This window comes from Lonchura striata, chromosome 8 (genome assembly GCF_046129695.1).
Source record: "Lonchura striata isolate bLonStr1 chromosome 8, bLonStr1.mat, whole genome shotgun sequence".
Lineage (NCBI taxonomy): Eukaryota > Metazoa > Chordata > Aves > Passeriformes > Estrildidae > Lonchura > Lonchura striata.
In genome coordinates, this window is record NC_134610.1 from 5,156,434 (window position 1) to 5,181,941 (window position 25,508).

General features: G+C 36.4%; 1 protein-coding gene across 2 annotated transcripts in view; it reads left to right on the forward strand.

The window, feature by feature from the left end:
- LRP1B (LDL receptor related protein 1B) overlaps positions 1-25,508 on the forward strand; it is a 626,862-nt gene that overhangs the window by 410,954 nt on the left and 190,400 nt on the right. For both annotated transcript variants that reach the window (XM_077784902.1, XM_077784903.1), the window contains exons 13-21: positions 1,543-1,762; positions 3,387-3,576; positions 8,332-8,454; positions 10,476-10,616; positions 13,846-13,971; positions 15,708-15,824; positions 17,364-17,444; positions 18,662-18,829; positions 20,515-20,697. In XM_077784902.1, coding sequence (XP_077641028.1) covers positions 1,543-1,762; positions 3,387-3,576; positions 8,332-8,454; positions 10,476-10,616; positions 13,846-13,971; positions 15,708-15,824; positions 17,364-17,444; positions 18,662-18,829; positions 20,515-20,697 — 1,349 coding nt within the window. The remainder of the gene's footprint in view (positions 1-1,542; positions 1,763-3,386; positions 3,577-8,331; positions 8,455-10,475; positions 10,617-13,845; positions 13,972-15,707; positions 15,825-17,363; positions 17,445-18,661; positions 18,830-20,514; positions 20,698-25,508) is intronic.

Genomic DNA, 25,508 nt, shown 5'->3' on the forward strand with positions numbered 1-25,508 from the left:
GCTGCATATGCATATCTTCAAACTTGTGTAATGCAATTTTTTCTTTTATTTTCTAGGTTTCTCATAAATATCAAATTATGTTTATACACAAAAGTACATTTGAATAAATTTTTTGCTCAGTAAATTTGATATAATTTACACAGATATGATGGTAAAATAATTTTTCACTTCAGTGTATCATTCCTTTGTAAATTCAGTATTTAAATTCCAGGACTTTACTCTTCAAAGTACATGCCAATTAAATGGTAACTGGGTTAGTATCACAGAGGTTATTTCAGAACCATAAATTTAGTGAAAGGAAAGATACATTATATAGAGATACATTAATAGCAATTAAATCATGATGAACAAATAGGATTTAAGAGTGGCATGATGTTTTTTTTTTTTCTCTTTAATGCTTATTAATTGAAGTCCTAAGTTGAGTAAAAGTAACATCTGCTGTCTGGCAAATGTTTCCATTTATGAGCTGATGTGACTGTATGCGATACACTCTGAGATGATTCACATAGTGCTTACAGGCTTCTAAGTATTTCTTCCCAATAACTCATTTTCTTAGGGAAAAACAGATTAGAAAAAAAGAAAAGTAGTGTTTCTTAGCATATTTGCTATCCTCTGTTTTTGTACAGGTTTGAGTTGTGTATTTTAAATGATCAAAATCACTGTTTTAAAGGGCATATTCTGTAATAGAATATGATATTCAGAATAATTCAATAAGGAAAGGTTTATTCTGTAGTTTCCAGCAGAGGATGGCTCATAGAATTCTTCTGAGCCAATAATTTTAGAGGAGTTAATAGATTTTTTTTTTTAACTTTTCCAGTGTAATATTGAAAAGTCTTTCAGACTTTGTTATTTTATTTTTATTGTTATTTTATTTTTTATTTATATTTTTTAAATCTATAATGCTGCACTATAAGCCATAAAACTATGTTCAAATTGCCTACTGGCTTTTTTTTCAACTTTTCACAGCAACTGTTCTAAACTTTTTTGTGATGGACAAAGTGCACCTTACAGTTTCCTGAGAGGTTTAACTGCATTAATGAAGTTCACAGAACATCAAGGTTATCCTTTAGCTTGAAAACCAGAGAGCAAATAATTATTGTGTTGCAACTGCTTTGATATAATTAAGTGTAATAAAAAGGAGATTTACATCATAAAGGCAAACTGGACCTGGCCAGAACCATCTCACTGTAAAAATATGAGGTTTTTCGACAAAGTCAATACAAGTAATGGTTTAAAAAAACAACAAATGAAGAAACCCCATAATTCTGGTGGGAAAAAATAAGGTCTTAATTCTTTCACTTGTTTTTGTCTGTTAGTCCTCTGGTATTCGTGTAATTTATCGCAATATGAGTAAAATAACATAAGTGTCACTTCAGCAGCATCCAGTGGTCAGGGACAGTAAATAGTGTTGCAGAAACAGCAATGGAAAGAAACATGAAAAAGTCAAAATTGCTCTGGCTTGGACGAGCTGCTGCTGAAAGCCTGTGGTACAATGCACCTGATTGAAATGGGATGTGAATGCTCATTTGTGTAATTCCCTAGATGGATGTATTGGACAGACTGGGAGGAAGATGAAATAGATGCCAGCGTGGGGAGGATTGAGAAGGCCTGGATGGATGGCCACAGCCGGCAGGTTTTTGTCACATCAAAGATGCTCTGGCCAAATGGTTTAACTCTGGACTACCGTGCCAACGTGCTCTACTGGTGTGATGCCTATTATGATCACATTGAAAGGATCTATTTGAATGGGACTGACAGAAAGGTAAAAGAGAAATGCTGCTGGTTTGCCACAGGCGTGTTCTGTCTCTCGGTTTTATTGTGTTACGTTAAAAATGCTTCCCAAGGATTTTAAAGTCTGGAACCTGAGGTGTGTCTGTGTCACCTCTGCTGGAACGGTGCTGGCAGTCTTGAGTGAGAGCCTAAAACACACCTTAGGATGTTCTTCTGTCCTAAGTGTCACCAAAACAGCTTTTAATTTTTTTTAAATCTATTTTTTCTTACGTGGCAATGAGTTATATTTTGATTGGGCCATAAAGCTGCAAACAGCTTTTTGATAGAAAAACATGTTTTTTCTGGCTTTGCCAAAGACAGGCTTTTCCTTCAACTTCACTGGATGGGTTTTTCTGAATCTCTGCCTCTTTTGAGCATTTGTAGAAATATTCAGAGGGGCAGCACTCAGCAAATACTGTTGAAGATGGAGAGAGATTGCTCTGGCTGTTCCTAATGCCTGTACTAGCTGGATACAAGTCTGTGCAGACATTCTGTGTGGGTTTGCAGAGGCAACAAGCACAAAGTAAAAGACATTGAGAATGGTTAAGGCTCAAAATGGAGTCTGATAGTTTGGGGAAGTTTTACCATCTGCTTCATAAAATTAGTGACTGATGAGTAATAAGAAGCATGTGTCTACATCTACAGGTTTTATTTTGAAGTGTGTCACAGAATGGTTCTTTTTTTTTCTGAAAAGTGAGTTTTCTATAATCCTGAGATGTACAACAATGCATAACTACTTGAATTTATGTAGCTGAAAATAATTATAAGATACATGTTTTTGATGCTTAACCATTGGTATTTAATTATAGGTTATTTTGGTCAAAATTTAACAGGATCAATCACATCTATAATTCTTTATTACAGTAAAGATTTTGGGGGATTGGGGGTCCTTAATTCTACTAATAGCTGTCCAATTATTGACTGATTTATGAATTTGGATCAAAATAAATTCAGAGATGAGGAGTTTTCATTATAAGAATTCCAAGTCAAAAGAGAAAATTTAAATGGCAAAAGGGGATGATATTTGTCACTCTCCTCAAAAGAGTATTTTAGTTGTCTTTAGCTCCCTGTTCTCTTGGGTTTTTGTCTAGAAATAGGCAAGGTAGGGCATGTGAGGAGCTGCTTCCTTCTCTCTAGAGGTAAGGTAGAAAAAACCCTTTTGGTTAAAGCAAGGATCCCAGCCAGAAGAAGGAGACCAATGACTCCAAACTGAATCTGCTGGGATAAAATCACAGGATCATAGATTTGCTTGTTAGGAAAGGCCTTAAGGTCTTCAAGTCCAACCTTTAACCCAGCATTGCCAAGTTCACCACTAAACAGAGCCCTAAACCTCACTTCTACATCTTTCAAATCCTCCCAGGGTGAGAGACTGCAACACTTCCTGTGTTGTCTCATGGGGGGCACTTAAAGTGAATTTATATGAAGTTTTTTCTCAAGTTAGATGTTGGTTCTGCTGCACAGAAGGGCTTTGCACTCTTTATTTCATTTTATTGCAATAGGTTGTTATGTTTGGGACAGTAATGATCTCAGTTTTCCTATTTCCTGTTTTACTTTCTCTGAAAAATTAAAGGTTCTTTTAACCTCACTGATGCTCACCTACCACTATTTAATTGCAGGTAGTCTACAATGGAAAAGATTTGAATCATCCTTTTGGACTGTCACATCATGGAAATTATATATACTGGACAGATTACATGAATGGGTCAATTTTCCAGTTGGATTTGGTAACAAGGAATGTGACACTATTGAGAAGTGAGAGGCCACCTTTGTTTGGGCTCCAGATTTATGATCCACGCAAACAGCAAGGTACTTAGTTTCTCCAGAGGTCTGTTGTAAAAGGATGTTTTTCCTTAGAGTCCCCAAGCATTTTGAGGTGACTGGATGAACAAAAATAGAAAAACAAATATGGGTTGTGGCACGAGAAAGTTACTCTCCAGAGTTTCAGTACATTTAAGTAGAAATTGATTCTCTCATAAATACTAAAAAGTGAATAATGGCATTATTCCCATCTGAATTCCTTCTGTGTTCACACTGCCTTTATTTCCCTTTTTCCTTGTGTGACCAAGAGATGCTGTGCAAGTATCAATTACAGAGGGTAACATATCTGCATCGGCTCATAGACATAAAATACATGATTACATTTGCCTTTTCTTAAATTATATCATACATCCTGCCTGTATTTTTGGTTTTTTGTTTGTTTGTTTTTAACTTGCTCCCCCATCTTGGTCTGCAATCAACACTGTATGCTTCACAGTATAAAAGTAGTTTGAGACTAGTGGAAAAATACATGGTTGTTGCTACTTGTATCAGTAGAGAAATGAGATAAAAGCCATAGGTTTGCATGGATGGAATTTAGAAATAAAATTGCTACTCTACAGGTAAACATAAAAATGTGTTTTACTGAAGAAAACTTTGCATTTCATTTCCTACATGCAGCATTCTTATGAGTCGATTATTTATTTGCTTGCTTTAGTTAAAACATATTTCTAATTACCAGATTGTTTGTCTGGTCTGCCACCAAACATAAAAATGAGCATCAGGAATTAATAGAGATAAAATACTGTTTAAAAGATTATTTTTTTACTGGTTAAATTTTCTCTTTTTTGATACTGTAGCATCTACATTTCCTTTCCCTAAACCAAGCTAGTCTGTGTATCACTGTGCTAAGTCGGGGTTGCTGTAACAATGTTCCTCTTAACACAGCTGCTTTTCAGGGACTCTCTCTGACATTCAAAGACATGTAAAAGTATAGTTTGTTTGGGTTTTTTCTTGTATTTAGTGTGGGTTTTGTTTGTTTGGTGTTTTTAAGGCAAAATCTGGGCCCAAATATACCCTCAAGGTGGCCAAATTTCAGAATGCTGTGCCTGCTAATAGAAGATACAGTGTTTGCTTTCAATATGACTGCTGCTTTATTTGGTACTCAGAAAATTCCTTTATTTTTCAGAAAAAAGGGACATTTGATGCAGTTGCTGTTAGCTTCCAAATAAGCTGACACCAGAGAGAGAAAGTATTGCCTTTTAGGCAGTTTTGCTGAATGAGCTAAAGTCTTAAGGGAGGGAATTTTGGCTTGTTAATATATTCTTTGTTTGAAATTGTAATTGGGATTTTGTAAGCTAACCACAGCCTTTAAGAACTTCCTTTTTTGTCATGCTCAGTGAGGTTGATCTTGCCATTGCTCCCAAAGGAGCATAAAAATTTCTTTTAAAGAAACTATTTGTGAGTGTGTGCATGTTTTCCTTGTAAAAGAGCAGGCTCAAGGCTGAATAGTTGTACAGAGAAAACCACAGGAAACCACTTTATAGACAGGTTGTATATTAAAGTTTATGCACAGATCCCTCAGAAACTTTTGGCTGTGATCTTTTGAGGTGACTGCTTTGATGCTGCTGGTATTGTCACACAAGCAGAAAATGTCATTTCATTTAGTCATTGTTCAGTTCAGACTGGCATTTTTATCAGGGGGGATTTTCCAGGATACTGTTCCAGTCCTGCTTTGCTTTGTGCTTTGGTTAAGGACAAGAAGATTTTGGGATCTCCTTAAGAAGAGGTGTTTTTCAATGTCTCTCTCTCACGAGGCATGATCCCCTTGAGGAGGAGTGCACTTTTTTTTTTTTTTTAATATTTTTATTTTTATTTTTCCCTTGCTTTCAGAGCTTAGAACTCACCTTACTTTCTTAGGCTGTCTTTGGGTCTCTGTACGTCATAAAATATGGGAAGATGAAGGATATTAATCATAGGAGTTGGATTTACACTCAGAATATGACCCTGCAGGTATTTGCACTTCATTGAAAGGCTGGAGTACTACTTCCATGTAAATAATTCCAGACAAAGTGCATTTACAGCAGTTAAAGTAGCCTCTTTTGAAGTCAGCTACTGTTTTAACTCCTCAGATTGCAAAGAAGAGCTCGAGCACCAGGCTGCTGCTCCTCATGTGAGGAGGATGATCCTAAGAGTGGGCTTACCCAATTTAACAGTACTTGAGGTTAGGTTCCTAAGCTGTAAATGTAATAAGTACTTCAGTGTATCTCTTAAATGAAAAGATTAAACAAATGTGCGTGGTTTCCATTTATTTTCTGAGAAAAATGACTGAAATGCAATTATATTTTTGGTTTAGTTCTGGACTAATTTTTTAGCTATTTAAAATGGAATTTGCCTAATTTATTCACGTACAATCGACACAGCAGCAACTGTTTTAAAAGCTGTCAAAATACGAAAAATATGATAATAGCTTTGAAAGTATTTTAAAAGCTTGGGACTACTTTAAGAGCAACCATATAAAATAGCTGTTAGGAACTGTAGTCAAGGAAATTTAATTCCCCAAATACTTGATAGCTTTACAGGTTCTACCTTGTTCAATGAAGAGGCTTAACCTACTTGAATTGTGTTTTGGGAGACATTTAAGCCTAGGAGGCTCTTCAGCAAGACTGATGGGACTGAAGGTCTCATTGCACCTTCAGGTTGAAGACTGCACTTTATAAACCTTTTTATCTTGGATCTTTTTGCTTTAACTCTTGGTACTTCTAGTTTCCTTGTCATCATCCCCTCTTTTATCACTCAGCACATAACCCACTGTGCAGGAGTTTGTCATCCCAATTATGAGGTTAAGTAGGAACTTTTCATCTTCAAGACGGACCATTCGACTTTGATCTAGTGATTTAATTTTTGATAGTATTTATTTTCAGCTTTCATTTGGCTTCAGAATCATCATGTGTTTTCTATATTTGGCTGAAATAGTCTTTTATTCTGTAAGTTTATTCTCTTTCAGTGAGCTGACAAACTCATGTACATGAGTTTCATTTTAATTAAACCACTCCAAATGTTTTGACTTATGCCATGTAATTTTAGAGTCACTTTTGAAGATTGTATTTTGGTTTGTTTATTTCGGCAGCTTCTGAGAACTTTTTAAATCTTTGTGCTACTGACAACCTTTGATTTATACAATGATGGCCCTGTGAAAATGGAGAGACTTTCAAGGCTACTCTTTCTGAGGCTTTGTTTTACCTGAGGTTTTCCAAAATTTAGACCCAAATACATTTTTTACATTTTTGATGTTCTGTTCATAATATTTCAGTTTTGGTGAGCATAGATGTAACAGTTGATTTTTTTTTTAGCTGTTTAGGTGATAGTCTCAGACTTGAAGTCAGGGTCTAATAATGTGTATTAAGTGTCCAGTTTAAGCTCTTTCTAAAATTGTTATCAAGCCCTCAGACTTCTCAGAGAATTCCCATTTTCCCTGGTTATACAGCTGTGTTCTTGTCATCTCACTCACACCCTGTCCAGTGAAAGTACAAGTCCCACAATGGCCTTTCACATCATTCTCCATTAATCACTTTGCACAATTTTATTTAAAAGTTTATTGGGGCTTTAATGGACTGTTGACACATTTTCTTCTAAGAAATGTTGTGTATGGTGGATCAGAAAAACTATAGAAAAAGGTTATTAAACGTGCTCAAAATTGTAAGACATATTAAGGTACATCTTAAAATATAAGAATTTGCAAAATCTAAAATTATTTGTTCATTATCTGATGTTCATTTGACAATTTAAAGAGATTTCCCTGCAGGACTGGCTTTGATGGGACAGTTTAATATCCATGTTCATAGCTCCATGAGAATTGAATATTATATATTCTATGAAAAGTGAAGTGAGGAGCTTCGAGGAGAGGGAAGCTGATAAATATGTTCTACACCTTTAAAAGTAGGAGCTGCTTTTTGCTAGAACAGGAAGATGAAAAAATCATAGTTTTAATTTAAAGGTTCAAGCACACACAAAGTTTTGCTCACGGGAAGCTGGGTGTCCCCAGCAGTGCAGATTTAAGCAACCAGGGCATGATCAAAGTGACACCAACAGAAATTGGGACATTTTTGGGCTCTCAGTGACTGAAGCCTGGTTGCCTCAGGAATGAGGTGGTGAGGATGCAGCAGCTCTTGGTGGATGGTAAAACACCTGACAGCTGTCAGTGTTTTCATGGGAACAGCTTGGGGAAGGAACAATAACATGGAAAAGCAAAGCACAGCAATGGCAGATGTGCTTAGAAAAGAGTAGTGGAATATTTGCCTGTATTCCATCTGCCATAAATCTCTTTATACTTCTGTTTTTTCTCTCTTTTTTTCCTAATCTGCATTTGTAGCCACATTGTTTTAATGTGTACAGACATCTATTAACTTCAGAACATTCCTTTATCTGCTGTTTGATTCCTTGAAGCCAGTGCGTGCATGTAGCTGTGCCAAATATTTTGCAGTATTTGTTCCCTTCATAAAACAGGCAGATAAAATGCTGTGAGCTGATGGTGCAGCTTTTTGTGGTATAATTACTGTTATTAGTATTATTTTATTATTATTAGAAGTATTGGAACCTGTAACTAATTATGTTTAAATATTATAACCTACAGTAACCAAAATATGAGATTAATGTGCTCCCAACACAAGAGGAAAGTAATTGCAAAAAAATTCTTCATCTGTTTATGTTCCCAAAGGAAAAAAAGAAAAAAGGCAACTAAAACCCCCATTGTTTAGTCCTAGCGTGGCTGTTAGTTTTAAAGTTGTTTTTTATTTCTTTTCCCAGGTGATAATGCCTGTCGTGTTAATAATGGAGGCTGCAGCACTCTTTGTTTGGCCATTCCTGGAGGCAGAGTTTGTGCCTGTGCTGATAATCAGCTTTTGGAGGAAAACAGTACAACCTGCATGAGTAAGATTCTTACAGAATATCTGAGTTGATGCTGCTGTTAAGGGATCAAGTCAGACCTGAAAATAAAACCAGAAAGTGGGACCTCCTAGAGAGTCTATAAGACAAGGAAATATTACTTGAGTAAATATTCTAGTTTACAGAATATAAAAGCTTTTTCAAAGAAAACAGATTATTAAGTACACTATTTAAGGATAAAATGCATTGGAAAATATTTCAGCATATCTGATATGATAAGGTACTTAAATAGTTCACTGAAATAATTAAAAATGGATCCATAACATAAGTGTATTAAATATATATGAAAAGTTTTCAGATTATTCCACTAAGTATCTTAATAGGAAATCTGAACATTGAAATGTTCATGATGAAGCTGTTCATAAAATACATCAAGGAGATGTATTTATGTAGGATAGCTTTTGACACAGACTGTGCAAATGTTGCTGTCTTTCATCTTTTCTTTATATATGTTCATTCAAACAAGGATAAAGTTGTTCTAATAAAAGGTGGGGATTTCAATTAAAATAATAACTTGCAAGGTACTACAGGTATCTCTTTTTTAAAATGTTAGACTTGTTTGTAACTTTCTAAAAATTTCCTCTGGCTTTTTTAAATGTCATTGATGTATTTCTTGAAATTAATTGTAACATTTTACATTAGTCTCTGGCAATAAGTTTAGTAGAGATAAGTAAAGCATAGGATTATTTCATAACATGATAAACATTATCGAGCCCACAATGACCAGGCAGAGCCATCACTTTTGTTTTAAAAAAAAAAAGCTATATTTTCTTTTTAGCAGAAGTAACTGGAATGGTGACTCCTCATTGGTGAGATGGAATGTAGGTACTAGGAAGAGAAGTTAGAGACTTTGAAATTGGAATTTCCTGATTTTTTCCAGCACACATCACTGCCTGGCTCTTTCCAAGGACTCTAGTATTCCTCAGAGGGTCCTGGACTCACGTGTGGCATTTACACATGAAGCATTCTGAATCTGATATTGAGGAGAACATCTGCCTGGATTTATTAATAAGCTTCTAGCTTGCTACTTAACTCTACCCCAGCAGAATTTTATCCTTTCTTCTCTGCCGAGTCTGTATCAGTGCATAATGCAGATGTTTGAGTTGTTGCTTGGATACAAGAATCAGCTTTTTAGTAATCATTTCCTATCTCTAAATGTGCACCAGAATTTGGCCAATGTCTGTCAGAATATATCCTGCCTGCTGTTGATGAGGTATTGCAATATTTAAACTGGTATTTTGCACTGTAATCGACACACCAATTCAAAAACAAGTTTGAGTGCCATTCTGTGCAGAGTTTATTTATCCATTTATTAAAAGTTCATTCTTCAACCATGCACTCAGATGTGTGTGCCACCACAGGCTTCAGGTGGAATTACCTCAGATACACTGAGTCTACGTAAAAACATTCTGAAGTACAAGAACAAGAATTGATATTTCCCTGAGTTTGGGAAGGATGTTGAGATGCTGGAGCACATCCAGAGCAGGCAACAAGGGTGGTGAGGGGCTGGGAACACAAGTCATGTGAGGAACCACTGAGGGAGCTGGAGGTGTTCAGCCTGGGGAAAAGGAGATTCAGGGGTGACCTCATCACTCTCTACAGCTCCTGAAAGGTGGCTGTGCTCAGCTGGGGTTGGGCTCTTTCTCCAGGCAGCACTGACAGAACCACAGGACACAGCCTCAAGCTGTACCAAGAAAAATATAGGTTGGATAATTAGGAAAATTTTTTTCATAGAAAGAGTTATAAAGCTCTGGAATGGACTGCCCAGGGAGATGGTAGAGTCACCATCCTTGGATGTGTTTAACAAAGCCTGGATGTGGCACTGGGTGCCAGGATTTAGTTGAGGTATTGGAGCTGGGCAGGATTCGATGATCCTGAAGGTCTCTTCCACCATGGTCATTCTGTGAATTCTGTGAACTCTGTGATATGTATTTATGTAGGGGCAGTACTGCATTCTGGGTGTGTCAAGCAGATAAAGAGATGTTCTTGTTGGATGTTTCCCCCAGTTAAAGAGGGAGAGGTGCTGCCCCAGCTGTGCAAGGCAGAGCAGTTCCAGTGCAGCAACAAGCGCTGCATCCAGGAGCGCTGGCGCTGTGACGGCGACGACGACTGCCTGGACGGCAGCGACGAGCACTCGGAGATCTGCTGTATGTAGGCACTTTTCTGTACCCCACAATCCATGCTTGACTTCAAGGATTGCAAACTAAACCATGCAGTCAACTAAAGAGATCACCCTGCAGCTGTTCCTGCAAATCTTTCATTTCCTCCTTTTCCTGTGCGCAGTAATGACAGCCCTTTCAAATCTCGCTGCTGCACTCGTTGGGTAGCACAGTGCCAGAGCAGTCATCTTTTGGGGTTGGCATTGCCATTCCTGATTATTTAAATATTGGTGGTTTTTGCTTTGTTTTCCACTATTTCTTACACGGGTCACAGAATAACACCCAATGGGAGAGAATGGAAAAAGGAAGCCTGGCTTTCTTGGTAGTGTCACTAGCAGGACAAGAGATAATGGGACAAACTGAAAAGTATTAATTTTATCTGAACATCTGAAAGATAACACTTTTTTACTGTCAGACACTGGAATACATTGCCCAGACTGATTGTGGAGTTTCTATCTGTGGAGATGCTTGTAACTTCTATGGACATGGTCCTGAAAAACTTTTTCTATCTGGCCCTGCTCAAGTAGGGGATTACACCAGGCAATTTTAGCAGGTCCCTTCCAACCATGAAAATTTCTGAGATTGTATAATGCATTCCTTAAAAAAACACCCAAAAATCCTCAAGGAAAAAAGGGAAAAAAATCAAACAAAACCAAAAAAACCCACAAGTAATCAAAACAACAAAGTGAATAAACTCCCTCCTCCCCAAAACTCCCCAAGAAAACCAAACAGAAAAAAAACCAAAACTCAAGTCCCTACATGACTTGGAGTATTAAATGTTGTCTACGTTGTCTTCAAAGTTACAGTTTTACAAGAGATATATTTTTTAGCTGTAGAGGAGTTCCACTGTTGAAATGAAAAATAATAGAAACATACGAATTATGTCCCTGTCATTTCTGGAAGGTTCTTAAGTTGCCTACTTTAAAATTAGTGTTGCAGCACTGAGAATTCTCTTCCTTACTCTGTTTGTCACAATGCTTTCTATTTCTGTCCTTAGATCATTTCTATAAACCAAATCTCCTTTACTGAAATCTTTACTGAAATGAAAGTACAGTGTTTCTCCCAATCACTTGTAGATATGAACACTCTTCTGCTGTGCAGTATTGTTCTATATGTCTGAAAACTCTTTTCCTAGTCTCTCTTTCTCATCTCTTTGAAACCAAACAGCTTTAAACTGTTCTGAGTTTTTGTTAGTTTTTTGCTGTTGTGTTTTGTTGTTTTTTTCTTTTGTTCCCCTAGTGGATTATGGCAGGCTTTTTGGATTTCATTGCTCTTTTCTGAAGTGATTCTAGGGGTTGGATGACCAAAACTGGATGTGTGTATTTCTGCTGAGGTCTTTGTGAAGCTGGTTAGGCTGAAGGAATGTGTTTGTGAAGAGTGATTGTTTATTCATTCTTGGGTAAATCTTGCCTGCTTCACATGGGCATGATTCTGCTGATACAAACTGATCTTGTGATCCTCTGTAATGCCTAGACCTCTTGCCATATGGCTGTTAAATTGCCAGTTTTGGATGTGTTTTGTTTCATTGTGGGTTTTTTTTTACAGCATCTGTGTATTTTGGTAGCTCTATGTGGTAGTCATTGCTGACTTCAGTAATATTTAAAAAAATATTTTTCTAGTTCTGACTTGTAGTGCTTACTATCATTTTGTTTTGAAACAAGCATTTCCTGCACTTAATTAAGGAGCTCAGCTAATAAAGACAGTGAGAAGGAAAATCTTTCAGCAGATTTGACTCTATTGTCTTTTAAATTAGTGTAAGGAAGACCAGTTCATTGATCAAAGCTTGTAATTCTCTGAGGATTTATGCAAATATAAACTGAATAATAACCTGGTCTTAAACCTGAATATGATATATGGTTTACATGGCCAGTGTGATAACATTGATCTCTTCTCAGCAGTTGCCATAGTAACTCCAATAGTTCTTTATGAGTTTGAAATATTTGCAATTATGAGTAGAATACACGCAAGTAAATATATATGAGCAAAAGCTTAATGACCATTTAAAGCAATATCTTTGTCAAGTATTAAAGTCAAATTAAAAAAAAATTATTTTATTGCTTGGATGCTCCCAGTTTTGTTCTCCAGTCACATTGCAAACTTTGGAAGTACAAGATTTGGGACATCTTTCTGCTCAGATTATTAATTAATCTCTACTTCCTGTGCTTCTGCACCCTGCACACAAAACCAGGGTTCATGTGCTTTTGATATCACCCTAACTCTGTGTCATTTTCAATTGAAAAAATAGGCAGAAAGGTCAAAGATAAAAGCTACAGAAATGTCAAGGATAAGCCTGCAGGACATCCTTTCATTTTAAATACCCTTTGTTTCCAGATGTATGTTAAACTTTAAAAAAGGGCCTGTGAATGGCTGAGTAGGTGGAAAATAGCTGGAGATTATTTTTAACCAGCGTTTGTAATGGTGTGCAGTTTACTGTTCTTGTCTAGATCGAGATGAGCAAGACCTGCTAATAATAGATGTTATTAGCATGAAAGAAGCAGAACATAAACACTTACTACAGTTGCAAGAGCAGGCCAATAGTATTTACATAAATCCTGTGCATTCAGCTTCATTCTTTCCATGAGAATTGGTAGCCAGCAAAACCATGTTTGAGAGATACCTTGTTCACTCCTGAATACCAGATTTTTTTTTTTGTTAGTTTTATCCCGTGTTGCATATTTCACTTTTTGACACCTACAATTTCATGGTGAGTAAACAGCAGATCTATATGTGGCCATTGACAGTAATGTGCCTCATTTTAGAAGCATTTTATGACCTGCCCAAATCCCTGCTCACTGTGGTATCATATTTTGGATCTGCACTTAGCAGCTTGCAGCTGTTCCCTTTGGTGTTTTCCTTTGTTTATATGCACTTTAGCTTGCAAACCTCATCACACTGCCCAAATGTGATTAAGAACATGTTTCTTTAAGGAAACAACTCTATAAGGTGCTGCTATCCTCTATCACCTAATAGAAGAGGATCCCCATATTGGCATCTTTACTAGACACTATTTAATTTATGATTGAAGTGCTGCAATGTTTGTAATTGACAGGTTTGCTGAACAATCTTTATGTCATGGTAGTTATACATACAGGATAACCACACTAACTGCATCACTAGGGAACAGCATTTAATGTGTTCTTTTCACAGATTTCACAGCTGTTTTTCTCAGGTTATCTTCTTAGGAAAAAAAAAAAAAACTCTGTTTTTTTCTCCACAGTCAATCACAGCTGTCCTGATGATCAGTTTAAGTGCCAAAATAATCGCTGCATTCCCAAGAGGTGGCTTTGTGATGGAGCTAATGATTGTGGTAATAACGAAGACGAATCAAATAAAACTTGTGCAGGTAAAAATTTTACTTGGCTGTGCAAACGTTCTCTAACTTCAGTTCCATGAGCAGTCCAGGACTGATTTGAACTGAACTGAACCAAGCTGGTACTTATAATCTCATTATTGATGTTTCAAATTAATTCAGATTTTGATGCCAACAAGGCTGGAATGCAAATTATATTTTACTTAATCCATGTGCTTGGCTGTGCTTTCCAAAGTTATTCAGCTATTAATCTCTCCATATGGGTCAACTGTCAAAGCAATGCTCAGGTACAAACTCTGAGGTACAAATCTTTTTTGGCAGTTAGAACATTTTTATTAATGTGCTGTGATGGGTGCCACATCACCAGTAAATTTTATTTTATGCTGATTTAGTTTATGCATAATTAGTTATTCAATTTCGACTTGGTGCCTTGAACTTCTTTTCATTTCTGAGTTATTAACTGGTGAGTGGGGTTTTAAGCAAATAGCAAGATGAGGATTGTTTGCTGATTGCACTATAGTAAATCATGGAATTCCCAAATCTGTCCTTTGCTTGTGTGGAAGTGACGTTTAATGCTTGATGTCAGAGTACTCTAAACAAGCATTAAATCTCAAATATGCAACATGCCAGCCATCAATAAGCTGATGAGTGTTTTGAACTGAAGTGCAGTGCAAGACAACACACACTGTGTATTAAACTATTCCTGTTGCCTTACTGCCTTGGTATTCTTTGGTATCCAGCTATTTGCTTGCAGGGTGAGACTCTAATTTAGGACCTTTTTTTTAAACCCTGTGTCAGTTGGCAATGGATCGAATTTTGTATTCTTGTTTTTTCCATTTATTCCTGCAGTGGCAAACACAGTTAATGTTAAAAAAAATTACTTTGGAATATTTTAAACTTAAATTCCTCTTTTGTGTTTTGGGCTACTTCTCTGAAGAAAAAGGAAAATGGTAGTTGAAAATAACAAGTTAAGAAATATTCTTTCAGCCACTGGGGTTTTTGACATATCAGACATTTTTTTTAATTGTAGAATAACATGGAGGTGAACTATAAAAGCTTAAATTTTGAATCAAAATCTGTGTTGCTATCTCTGGCATTGTTATGGGTTCAAATTTTAAATAAACAAAAATATACATAATGAAGTTTTCTATGTTAGCTTTTTAGTGACATTTTACAATTCATCTTTCAAAGTCATTTCTGTAGCTACATAGCACAAATTCTTTTAGTGATCCTTATTTCTTCAGGAGAAGGACATGCATTGATTCCTTTAATGGATCATTGCAGTCAAGTGTTTGCAAAGGATTCTAAGAACAGTGAGACCAATGCCCATCACACACAGGCTAATTCCCATTTTCCCTTGTAAATACAAAATTCACAAGATCATTGTTCATGGTGTGGAATACAGGTTGTTAATATCCCAAATTTTGGGCATTTTTATGACCTGATCTTTGTTTACTTCAAACATTAGTGCATATGAATTCTCTTCGTACCACCTGGTTTTTCACAGTTATATCCAGAATTTCATGTTATTTTCTGAGGAAGAAACCACTAAGAATTCCACAGAGCAGAGGTAGAACCCAGCCCTGCAGGTGACCTCAGTTTTCTCTGCAATCAAAGGAGGTGAATTATGTTTAGTCAGAGCAGGGGAAAGGTGCAGCAGGCCAGGAGGTGCCCTCCAACCCTGCAGCTTCTAAAGTCAGACCCCCACCAAGAAACCTAATGGATCTAGTCCATTTCCCTTGTATTTTTGGAGTGTTTTTTCTTGACAGCAAGAACTTGTCAGGTTAATCAGTTTTCTTGCGGGAATGGACGGTGTATCCCAACGTCGTGGCTGTGTGACAGGGAGGATGACTGTGGAGATGGAACTGATGAAATGACATCCTGTGGTAAGTGGAATTCTGTTTTGTGGGAGGAAGGAAAACTCTTCTGTAACATATAAAACATATAGGGATCTCTCGTCAAATGAAATAATAATACAATTGTTGAAATGGCAAATAGAATTTGTTTGGTTGATAAATAAACCCAAAGCAAATGCAGCATTTTCTATTTAATGAGTTTTTAACTACAATACCAAATATGCAGATCAATCAAGACTTTTTTAATTTACAGCCCATTATCAAATGCTGTCACCCTCAAAAATTGTTCTTTATCTCTGCCACATACCTCTCCACATGGGCCTCCTCTGCAAATTCTAGATGTCAATAAAATCAGTCTGTTTCAAGCCTCAACAGAAGTATATTTGATCTTGTATTTTTTCATTAAAAAAAAAAAATCTTAGCTCTATTATGAGAGAGTATCAGCAGCTGTGCTGACTGCTGCTTTGCTGAGATACTGCAGAGAGGGGTGTGCTCTCTCTAATCAGCTGCTTCCAAACAATTAAGGATTTTAATAGTCACTTGTTTTGCAGGGCACTGGTAACTGCTGTGAGTCTGAGAGCACAAGGGTCAATGAGCTGTCTGCAGATGCAGAATCACAGAACATTATGTATTGCAGTGTAGGATCACAGGGTGGTTGGGGTTGGAAAGAACCTTAAAGACAATTTTTTTCCAACCCCTTGCCATGGCCAGGGACGCCTCCCACCAGGCCAGAACTCCATCCAAATGGGCATTGAACACTTGTCCTAAGAAAGTCGTATATTTGTCTGGCATGGTTTAAAAATTTAGAAAAAACACCTCAGTATTTCTCAGTGTGTTTAGCAGGTTAATAATAAATTCACACATCTACCTCTGTCACTGGCTTTAGAAGAAAAAGAAGTCTGAAAAAATTCAGACTCTATTTAAGTTACTCAATTCAGAAGCATATTAGATAATTATGGAAACAAATATGTGTGATCAATACAGATAATTCTTTGTGAGTAGTAATTTCTCCGATTTCTACTGCTTTACTGGAATGCTGGGAGGAATTGCTTGTGAAGGCTGACATTTTAATTTTGTATTTTATTATGCCAGTGTAGAGTAACTTTATTTCTTGGCTGTTCTTTAGCTTGGTACTTAACCTTCCCATTTTATAGTGCTCCATTTCCTGCCTCTTCCTGGCAGTGCTGCTGCAATTGGAGATCCCCTCTGTAAATAAGCACATGGAAAATAGAGTTTGTATCAGTCATCAAGCTATGGTTAGTCTTAAATATTGGCATAGTGGGAAAACCAGCCTTGGTCTGATGGGATTATAGGACTACATCATTTATCACAGAGGAATGAATTTCATGTTGGTGAAAAGTAGGGTTTGGACAGTACTTACAGTTTGAAGCCATTTTATCTTTTCTTTTTGGTGTCTCACCTTTTTCTTCTCTCCAGGTCAAATACTTGGAAGGTGCAAATGTTTGCTACACACCCTTGTGTATTTTATGCATATAGGAAGGTGATAGAATGCTACTGAAGAGGATGTTTTGTTTAATAGCTTTTATTTCTTTTTGAACACTTTCACAGAATTCCCAACTTGTGAGCCACTAACTCAGTTTATCTGCAGAAATGGAAGATGCATTAGCAGCAAATGGCTCTGTGATTCAGGCAAGTGTCAAGTTCTCTATATCAGAAATGAGTATGAGGGATATCACATAAATATTGCTGTGATGTTCTTTTTTTCTGAGACTCATATTGACCTGTAAGTGGTCAGAGAATAAATAAAGCATTTCAGAATTACTGATATGACCTAGAAATCTGCAACACTGAAGGTTCAGATAAGGAATGAGGCATTGGGTACTGTAATAGGTACAAATATTATATTATGTGGAATGAAGTATGATGATTCATTACAAAAAAAAAAAAAAAAGGAAAGCAAAGCTATTGCTTATGAAAGTATTTTCTGTTCTTAGAAAACAATATGATTTTGGTGACCATGGTATCTGATTTTTTTGCTTTTTGTGGACAAGTTCAATTAAATAAATAGCATCCTTGAAGAGTGAAGGCCAGCAAAACTTTACAATGTGTTTAGTTCTTCTGTCTGGAAGAGTACATACTTAAATGTTAAACTGAACCTCAGAGCTTGTGGTGTGGGAGTAATGTTGCTCCAGTCCTAATAATATTGGGTTGGTCCAAAGCATTCTATAATTTTATTTTTCTGACAGGAATTTTTATCTGTAAATGGACAAATTCCAGAAATTATCGCTGTGTGCTGATGAATTTCTGTGCATGGAGACCCTTTAGAGTGTACCTAACATATTTATCTCCTTCCTCCCTTGATAAGCATGATGACATTACAGGAATTGCTTAAGACTGCTGTAATGACTACAATATTAGAGTAATGAGACACTGCAGTCCATGATTATTTATGTGTTTTCTCCACTTTGCACTCTAGTAAACACATGGAAATAAAGTTTAATAATATTGAAATTTGTTAGATTTTCACTTTGGTTTATATGAAGCTGTTTGTGTCTGTGATTAACTATCTTAGGTTATCACAGAGATAAACTGTGTTTGAAAGCCTGTGTAGTCACATGCAGCTAAAGAAATTAAGAAAATCTACAGGCTTCTCATGCTTGCTGGTGTCTCTGATTGAATAACTGAGTAAGGGGTTGGACGATCCAAAATTACTGAGTTGAGTGCTGTTGGTAAATAAGATTTAAGGAATTACGTGCGTTAGAAATAATTTGATGCCTGTGGACAGAAAACATGCTACTTTATTTAATGGATTTTTTTTCTCTTGCCTTTTTCAAAATTATTTTCCCTCCTTACATATTTTATTCAGAAATTTTATATTTTAAAATATTTTAAAATGTTGTTTGCAGATGATGACTGTGGTGATGGCAGTGACGAGCTGGGCTGTGTTCATTCGTGTTCTGCTGATCAGTTCAGGTGTCAGAATGGCAGATGTATCCCAGGTCACTGGGCATGTGATGGTGACAATGACTGTGGAGATTTCAGTGACGAAACCAAAACAAACTGCAGCAGGGAAGGTTAGATTTTATTTCATTTTATTTTTTTGTTCCAAGTTTTTAATAGTTATAAGCACAGAGAATAATTTGTTATAAATACCTGACCTTCAGCCAATGCAAAAAGAGGAGATGCTTTTAACCTTCATAAAGGCTGGAATGGGAAATATGTCAAGTGCAATGTGATAACACAGAAGTGTATCATGAAGAGGAATGCATTTGAAAACAGAACAGGTATTACAGAGAGATAAGTTTTACAGTTTTACTTCAGTGAATTATGTTAGATGTGGTGTTTGTCTTATTGCAGAGATGTGTGCTGTCTAGGTGAAGAGACAGTAAGAAGCGTTCTTTAAGTTGTTAATATTTTCTGTTTTTTTTCATGCAGTGGAACAGTAATACACTCAATTTTATGTGATGCAAATCTTTGAGTTTGTGGGGTTTTTAACATAAAAGCATTTTAACAAACTATAGCCCTATTTAAATGCCATATGTTGTATTTATTTGACGGGAGAGAAAGGAAGGATGCTTATGGCAAATGATAAAAAATAATCAGATCAGAGTGATGGAATATCTTTCATATTTTCTTCCTAATGTTTTTTTTCTGTAACAAAGTAATTGTACACAATGTTGTTGGTCCCTTTTCATAACTTTATATTTTAAATCTAATTGGATACCTCATACAAATATATGAATTTTCAGAATGCCATATTAATTTTATATATTCACAAAAGTAATTTTTATCCATCTCAATCAAAATGATCAGTCTGGAACTGAACAACCCACTTTTACCCCGTTCATTTCCATTTTAAACTTAAAGCCTTGCTCTAACCTTTTACAGCAGAATACAAGAATGTTGATTATGTAAGGAAAAAATCCATAAAGTAATGTTAAATAAAGTGTATATTTATAAACAGTGCTATAAGAATGGATTCAAATAATGCTTCTTGGTACAAGCAGGAAAGTATAAGTATGCCATTACTTTAAAGATCATGTTATTGTTTTTAATATGTCATTAAATAATAGAAATACAGTTGTAATAGCTTGGCAAAAGAAAAGCAAGAATAAAATTGAAATGGCCATAGCTAAGCAAATGCTTAGAGAATTATGTATGTGATGAATATTTAAAATCTCCCAGTAATTATTGTTTGAAGCAGTCAGCACTGATTGCAGGGCTGCACTGAGTGGAGCCCCTTTGCTGTGGAATTTGGGATCAGCTCCAGCTGCTCCTGCAGTGACAGCACAAACCAGGCAGGTGTGGGGGCCCTGCTAGAGCACAGGTGGGACCTTTCAGGTTCTGTGCATGAGGAGATGGACCTTGTTGGGTAAAAAAGGAGGAAGGATGAGGGAAAGCAGCTTGAGGATTAAGCACAGGCTTTATGCAACACCAGGGAAATTTCATTGGCCTTGTTCCTCCTCCTTATACCTCCAAACTCCTTCCCATCTGACAGATGTGAAAAAATGAAATAAAAATCAGTATTGTGCATGTGCTGGAGGGGGAGTGAAGGAAGTGAGGAGGATAAGAAAGAGTTTGTCTGAAGCTTGTGTTGGAGTGATGAGTTATAGGATGGAGCAGGGCATTTTGAGCGTTACACTTGGGAACTCTGATTTTGGCTTGGGTTAGAAAGAGTATTCTCAGCCAGTGTAGACTTGAAATGGAATAAAAAAATTCACACAAGCAAATTCTTCAATGTAATTCTTATTTTTCTAAGAAACTCCCTCTCCTGGAAGGTGCAGTGGGAGGGAATTTCAGTGCAGCCCCGACGGGAGCTGCATCCCTGAGCTGTGGCGCTGCGATGGAGAGAAGGACTGCGAGGATGGCAGCGATGAGAAAGGCTGCAATGGAACTCTGCGGGCGTGTGACGAGAAAACCAAGTTCTCCTGCAAGAGCACAGGTAGGGGCTTGCAGATGCATCTTCCTCTCACTCACTCTGTGTGTGTCTGTGTGAGTTTGTGTTGTTTCATCACATATCTACTCTTTAACTAATGCTTAATATAATCAGGTGTGGTTACCCATTGTATTCCTACCAGGAAAATAATATTGATTTACACATCCTGTTTTCTTATTTACAGTATGAAATGGATGAGTTTTAAGATTACTTAAAGCTGAAACCACTCTCCATGATAGTACATCACACCAAATAGTTAAATAAAGCATTTAATAGTACTCCAAAGTTCAGGCATTTTCTTCTATTTCCCCTTTCTGGCCCTAGAAATAAATTGAATGAAATGGTATTAAGTACCTTGAATACTGTGAAGAATTACAGCTACACTGGAAATTTGAAGTGCAGTATTGGAAGAAAAATACATTCTTTGTGTTTGAAATCAGTTTTGTTTTTTTTCTCTCAGTATACCACACTAAAAGGTGGGATAAGAAGGTGGCAATCACTGAATGAGGCTATGCAATGATATAAACAATAATGTTTAGATGAAACCTTTTTTTTAGGGGAAAGTCCAGTTAAAGAAGAAATTAATATATGTCAGCACAGTATTCTTATTTTTGTGATTTCTATTAAAGCTTTGTGTAATATTAGGGTTAAAAAAACTTTCATATTTAAAATCTGTAAGAAGTAGGAATATTGTTGCCACTGGGCAACTACAAATATTGAAGGAAGGGAGAGCCCATTCTGATGCCTGTGTTGCAGCTAAGCACAATAAATGTCTCAGAGTCGTGTAATCTCTGTCCAAAAGTATCTTGCTGTTACTTGGATTTAAAGTTATAAAAATCATGATGTCTTGAAAAAGAAATATGGAATGCTGAATTGTGTAAAAAAAAATTTCCTTTTGTGTTCTTACCATTTTCCTAAAGATGTGTAGAATAGATAGCTGTTAAATGGAAACACTTTCTATAAGTAAAAATGGATTATTCACTTCAAACAGAGTGGCTTGTTTTCTGGAAGTGAGTGATGGAAACCCTGATACAGGAAATAACCAGCATGAGGAGCAAGTGTATTTTCTAGTGCCTAAATGGGGAGAAGCTAACACCAGTCCAAGTAGCCAAAGAAGAATTATGAGAGGCAAGAAAGGTGAATGAATCACAATAGATGAGATTTATTTTCATCAGCTGCATTTGGAAAGCTAATGAGACAAGATATTATTACTTTAGTTAAGAGAAAGCAGAGCTAGGTTACAGGCAGTGTGGAATACAAGGTGAAATGCAGATTTTAATTATTAGGCTTTACTCTTTTCAGAAAAGCTCGTTTCTTAGGCTGGGCTTTGGTTTCTTACTTGTCTTGAATGATTTTATCTACAGAGAATGGAAATCTCTTTTTGGTAGTAAGCTAAGATTTTCCAAATACAGTGCCATAATAATAGGAAATAGCAAGGATTTAAATTCAGCACAATAGTCTGAATGAGTTGTTTATTTCCGCAGAGAACTAGAACCCCATTTCAAAGTCCACAATCCAAGCTGACTCATTATATCACTTCCCTATGTTTGTAATCAGGTTAAAGGAGGCCACTGTCTCAGTTCACAGGGTCAAAGGTGACTTCTCTGATGGTCACATAGAAATACAGCAAAACCAAAAATTTTCATCAAAAATGTGCTAACTTCAAGGGTATGTGGCTTTGATTTTAAGGAAAATGCAATCATGCTTGTTTGTTGTGTGGAAATACCACTGGAGCAAGCAGTTATGAGAGTCATCATTTTCTCTTTTGCAATATTCCTTCCTCCTGAAGGGGCAAAACTGCTGTTCTGGAGGAGGCATATACTAATGCAATGTAGCAAAAAACAGCAAAAGCCAGTTTTTGTTTAGCTACTTTTCCATTTGTTCCATGTGGTTTGGACAAAGGAGTAATATGAGTTTATGAGAAATAGTTACTGGAATGTTTCAGAAGTGTAATTTTCTCTGTGCATGATTGTAAAGAAATAATGCTGTCTGGCTTGGGCATTTGTGGCAGCTGTTCTGGCTAATTGTCCCCTCAGAGACTGCTGGGTGGTGACATCTGATACAGAATGTGGTGGCTCTGTGTGTGTGGAGGGAGCTGAAACAGCCAGTACTCCAGGAGGGAAGGGGCAGCTGGTGAGAAGAGTAATAGTGAGATGGTTCTGCCCATTTTTGCTTATTTCTTTCCATTTTATGTCTGTAATTATTAGCTGCAGGGTCTTTCCTTACTGTGGCTTTTGTGGCTTTGGTTGATGTGTCACAATGTCACAGGCATGAGTGCCAAGCTACAAAAACCAGGATTTGTCAGCATTCAGCCAAAATGGAATTTTTCTGCTTACAGGGATGGTGATCTCAAGAACCTATCATACCCAGATCCTTCTCCAATATTCAGTTAAGGATGTATGGCAGAGTGTATTCTAAAACTTACAGAGATGACCTTTTGTCATTTGCCTCCAGTAGTTGAACACTTTATTCCTAACAAGTCATCTGACCCCCTTAGAAATTGAATGACTTATGGGTCCCTAAAAGCATTATTTGTTGAATAAACAAATACTTTTCTTCTCTCCTTGCACATCTTCCATTTCTGTTTTATGTATTTATACCTTTATTATTTCTCTTGGTCTTGCTGGAACTGTCCAGCCTGGGCAGACCTTGAGCTGGTGTGTCCAAAGTCAGCCAAAATGCTACAGGGTACTTGAGCTACCAGTAGTCATAACTGTTTTCCTAATTGTTTTTAAAAACCATCCCATATTTGTTTTTAGTGATGTGTGATGAAAAATATACTAGAGGTTGCATAGCAGTAGGATGTGAGAGGCAGTCATTACCTGATTGAGACTGACTGCTCTTGGGCTGCTGCTAGCCAATTATCTTCTGGTTTTAAATTAGATTAGGCTTCTTTTAAATTAGACTAGGTTAATTTCAATTGTACAGAAGTTCCAACTTTCTATTTTAAATTCTGATTCTGTCCTCTAAAAATTATTACAGGCATGTACTCCAGCTCAATTTTATGTACTACATAAATTTATGCTTTTTATTCCATCTCCCTACTTTTCAGCTAGCAGTGCTGCACCAAGAGCAGAATCTGTGCAATCTCACTTAAAATGTCATCTAATTACTCTAGTGATCATAATAAAGTACTTCTGTGAAGAAAAATGTGAAAGAGCTATGAATGTTTCAGTTTAGTAAGCAGTACATCTGAGCTGTAACACTTATTTGTCATACTGTTCTTTTTATTTTTTCAAGTAGCAGTTGATGGTATCCCACCATTTTTGATGCTACTCTGTGGACAATTTTTTTATACTTTCCTTTTTTTTTTTCTCCCTTATATGTGATAATATATTAGAGGGGAAAAAAGATTTTGAGGAAAGAAGTAGTATTGGTTTGGAATGGAAAATAAGGACCTGTTTTTTTGGCTTTTTTTTTCCTCCTATCTCATCCAGGAGTCATTTATAAACATCTGTTTCATACTAAAATCTTTAAATTGAGAAATGACCACATTTTTGAAGCAATGTGATTCACTCTAAGTCCCATGTGTATTCTACAGGACAAGTGAGATCACTAATCATCAAAACATTTTGTTAGAATGTGTCGGGTTGGAACATTCTGTAATGTTGATGGGATCAAGACTGAGTCTCCATGCTATAATTTAGGAAAGTGTTACATTACAGCTTTAGGCAGTAAGAATTACCTCTAAGAGGAAACAGTGCAATTAATGCTCCACCAAAGTAGTTTTTCTATAGTTGAAGATGTATTCAGCTAAAAAACTTCCTGGGTTCAGTATCCTGAGGAAGACTGAAGGGGTTTATAAACAGTTAATTCTGTTGATAATATTTGTAGGAAATAAAAAACATTGGAGAAGCATTTGGATCAGGCTTTCCCACAAAGCTGCTGCTCAGGCCTTCTGTTTGACTGTGTTACACAAAAGAGCTTTGGAAAAGGGCAGATACAGCTATTGAAGCAATTAATTTATGATGGACTTTCACTAAAAAGGTTTCTGGAAACCAGAAATGTGAGTTTCACTAAGGGGCAATAAAGGAAAAATACTTCAGTGAATTTTAAGTAATGATTTCAAGACAGTCATAATATTTCATTAAGTCCATCTCTTAAGAATCTTGGCAAAGATTAATTCCTTGAAAGTATATTCTACTTAAGGACATGTCATATCTATCATAATGAAAGATGAGTCTTTCATTATAAAACATATCTTCACTAAGGTACAAGAAAGGCAGGGAAACTGATTTTCTCTGTAAACATTTGAATGCATTAAAGATTAAAATAACAGATTAGGAGCACTACTGGAAGCAACTTCAATTTACTTTGGGTTATGGTTGGTTTGGTTCATGTTGGTATTTTCCATTAGCTTGCATTCTACTGCTGTGTTATAGTAATATATAAAATCAATGATCATTCAGGATAATAAAGAATAGGAACACTTTTTGAAACACTTGTGATTGCATGCAATGGTAAGCTGCATACATATCATGCATACATTTTTGTTTCCTTGTGTCTGTGCAGTTCTGTCTTTTCATATTTGGGTTTTTGGCCAATAAAGACCATGGTGGAAGCTTTTTATTCTAATTACCACTCCCCCCTGTTTGTTTTCAAGCTGATTTTGCACTGGCAATATGATGTTCTGTTCTTTAAACCTCACATTCAGTGTAGTATGATCCTGAAGTTTCACTTCTTGCTTTTCTTTACCAAAAGTGAAAACAGTCTCACATTTGCTTTGTGAGTGCTGCAGAATCATGTTTTTTTTCAGTCTTCTTGTTTCACTGTCTTTTATCCCCTTGACTTTCTGTGAGGACATCAGCATTTTTTGC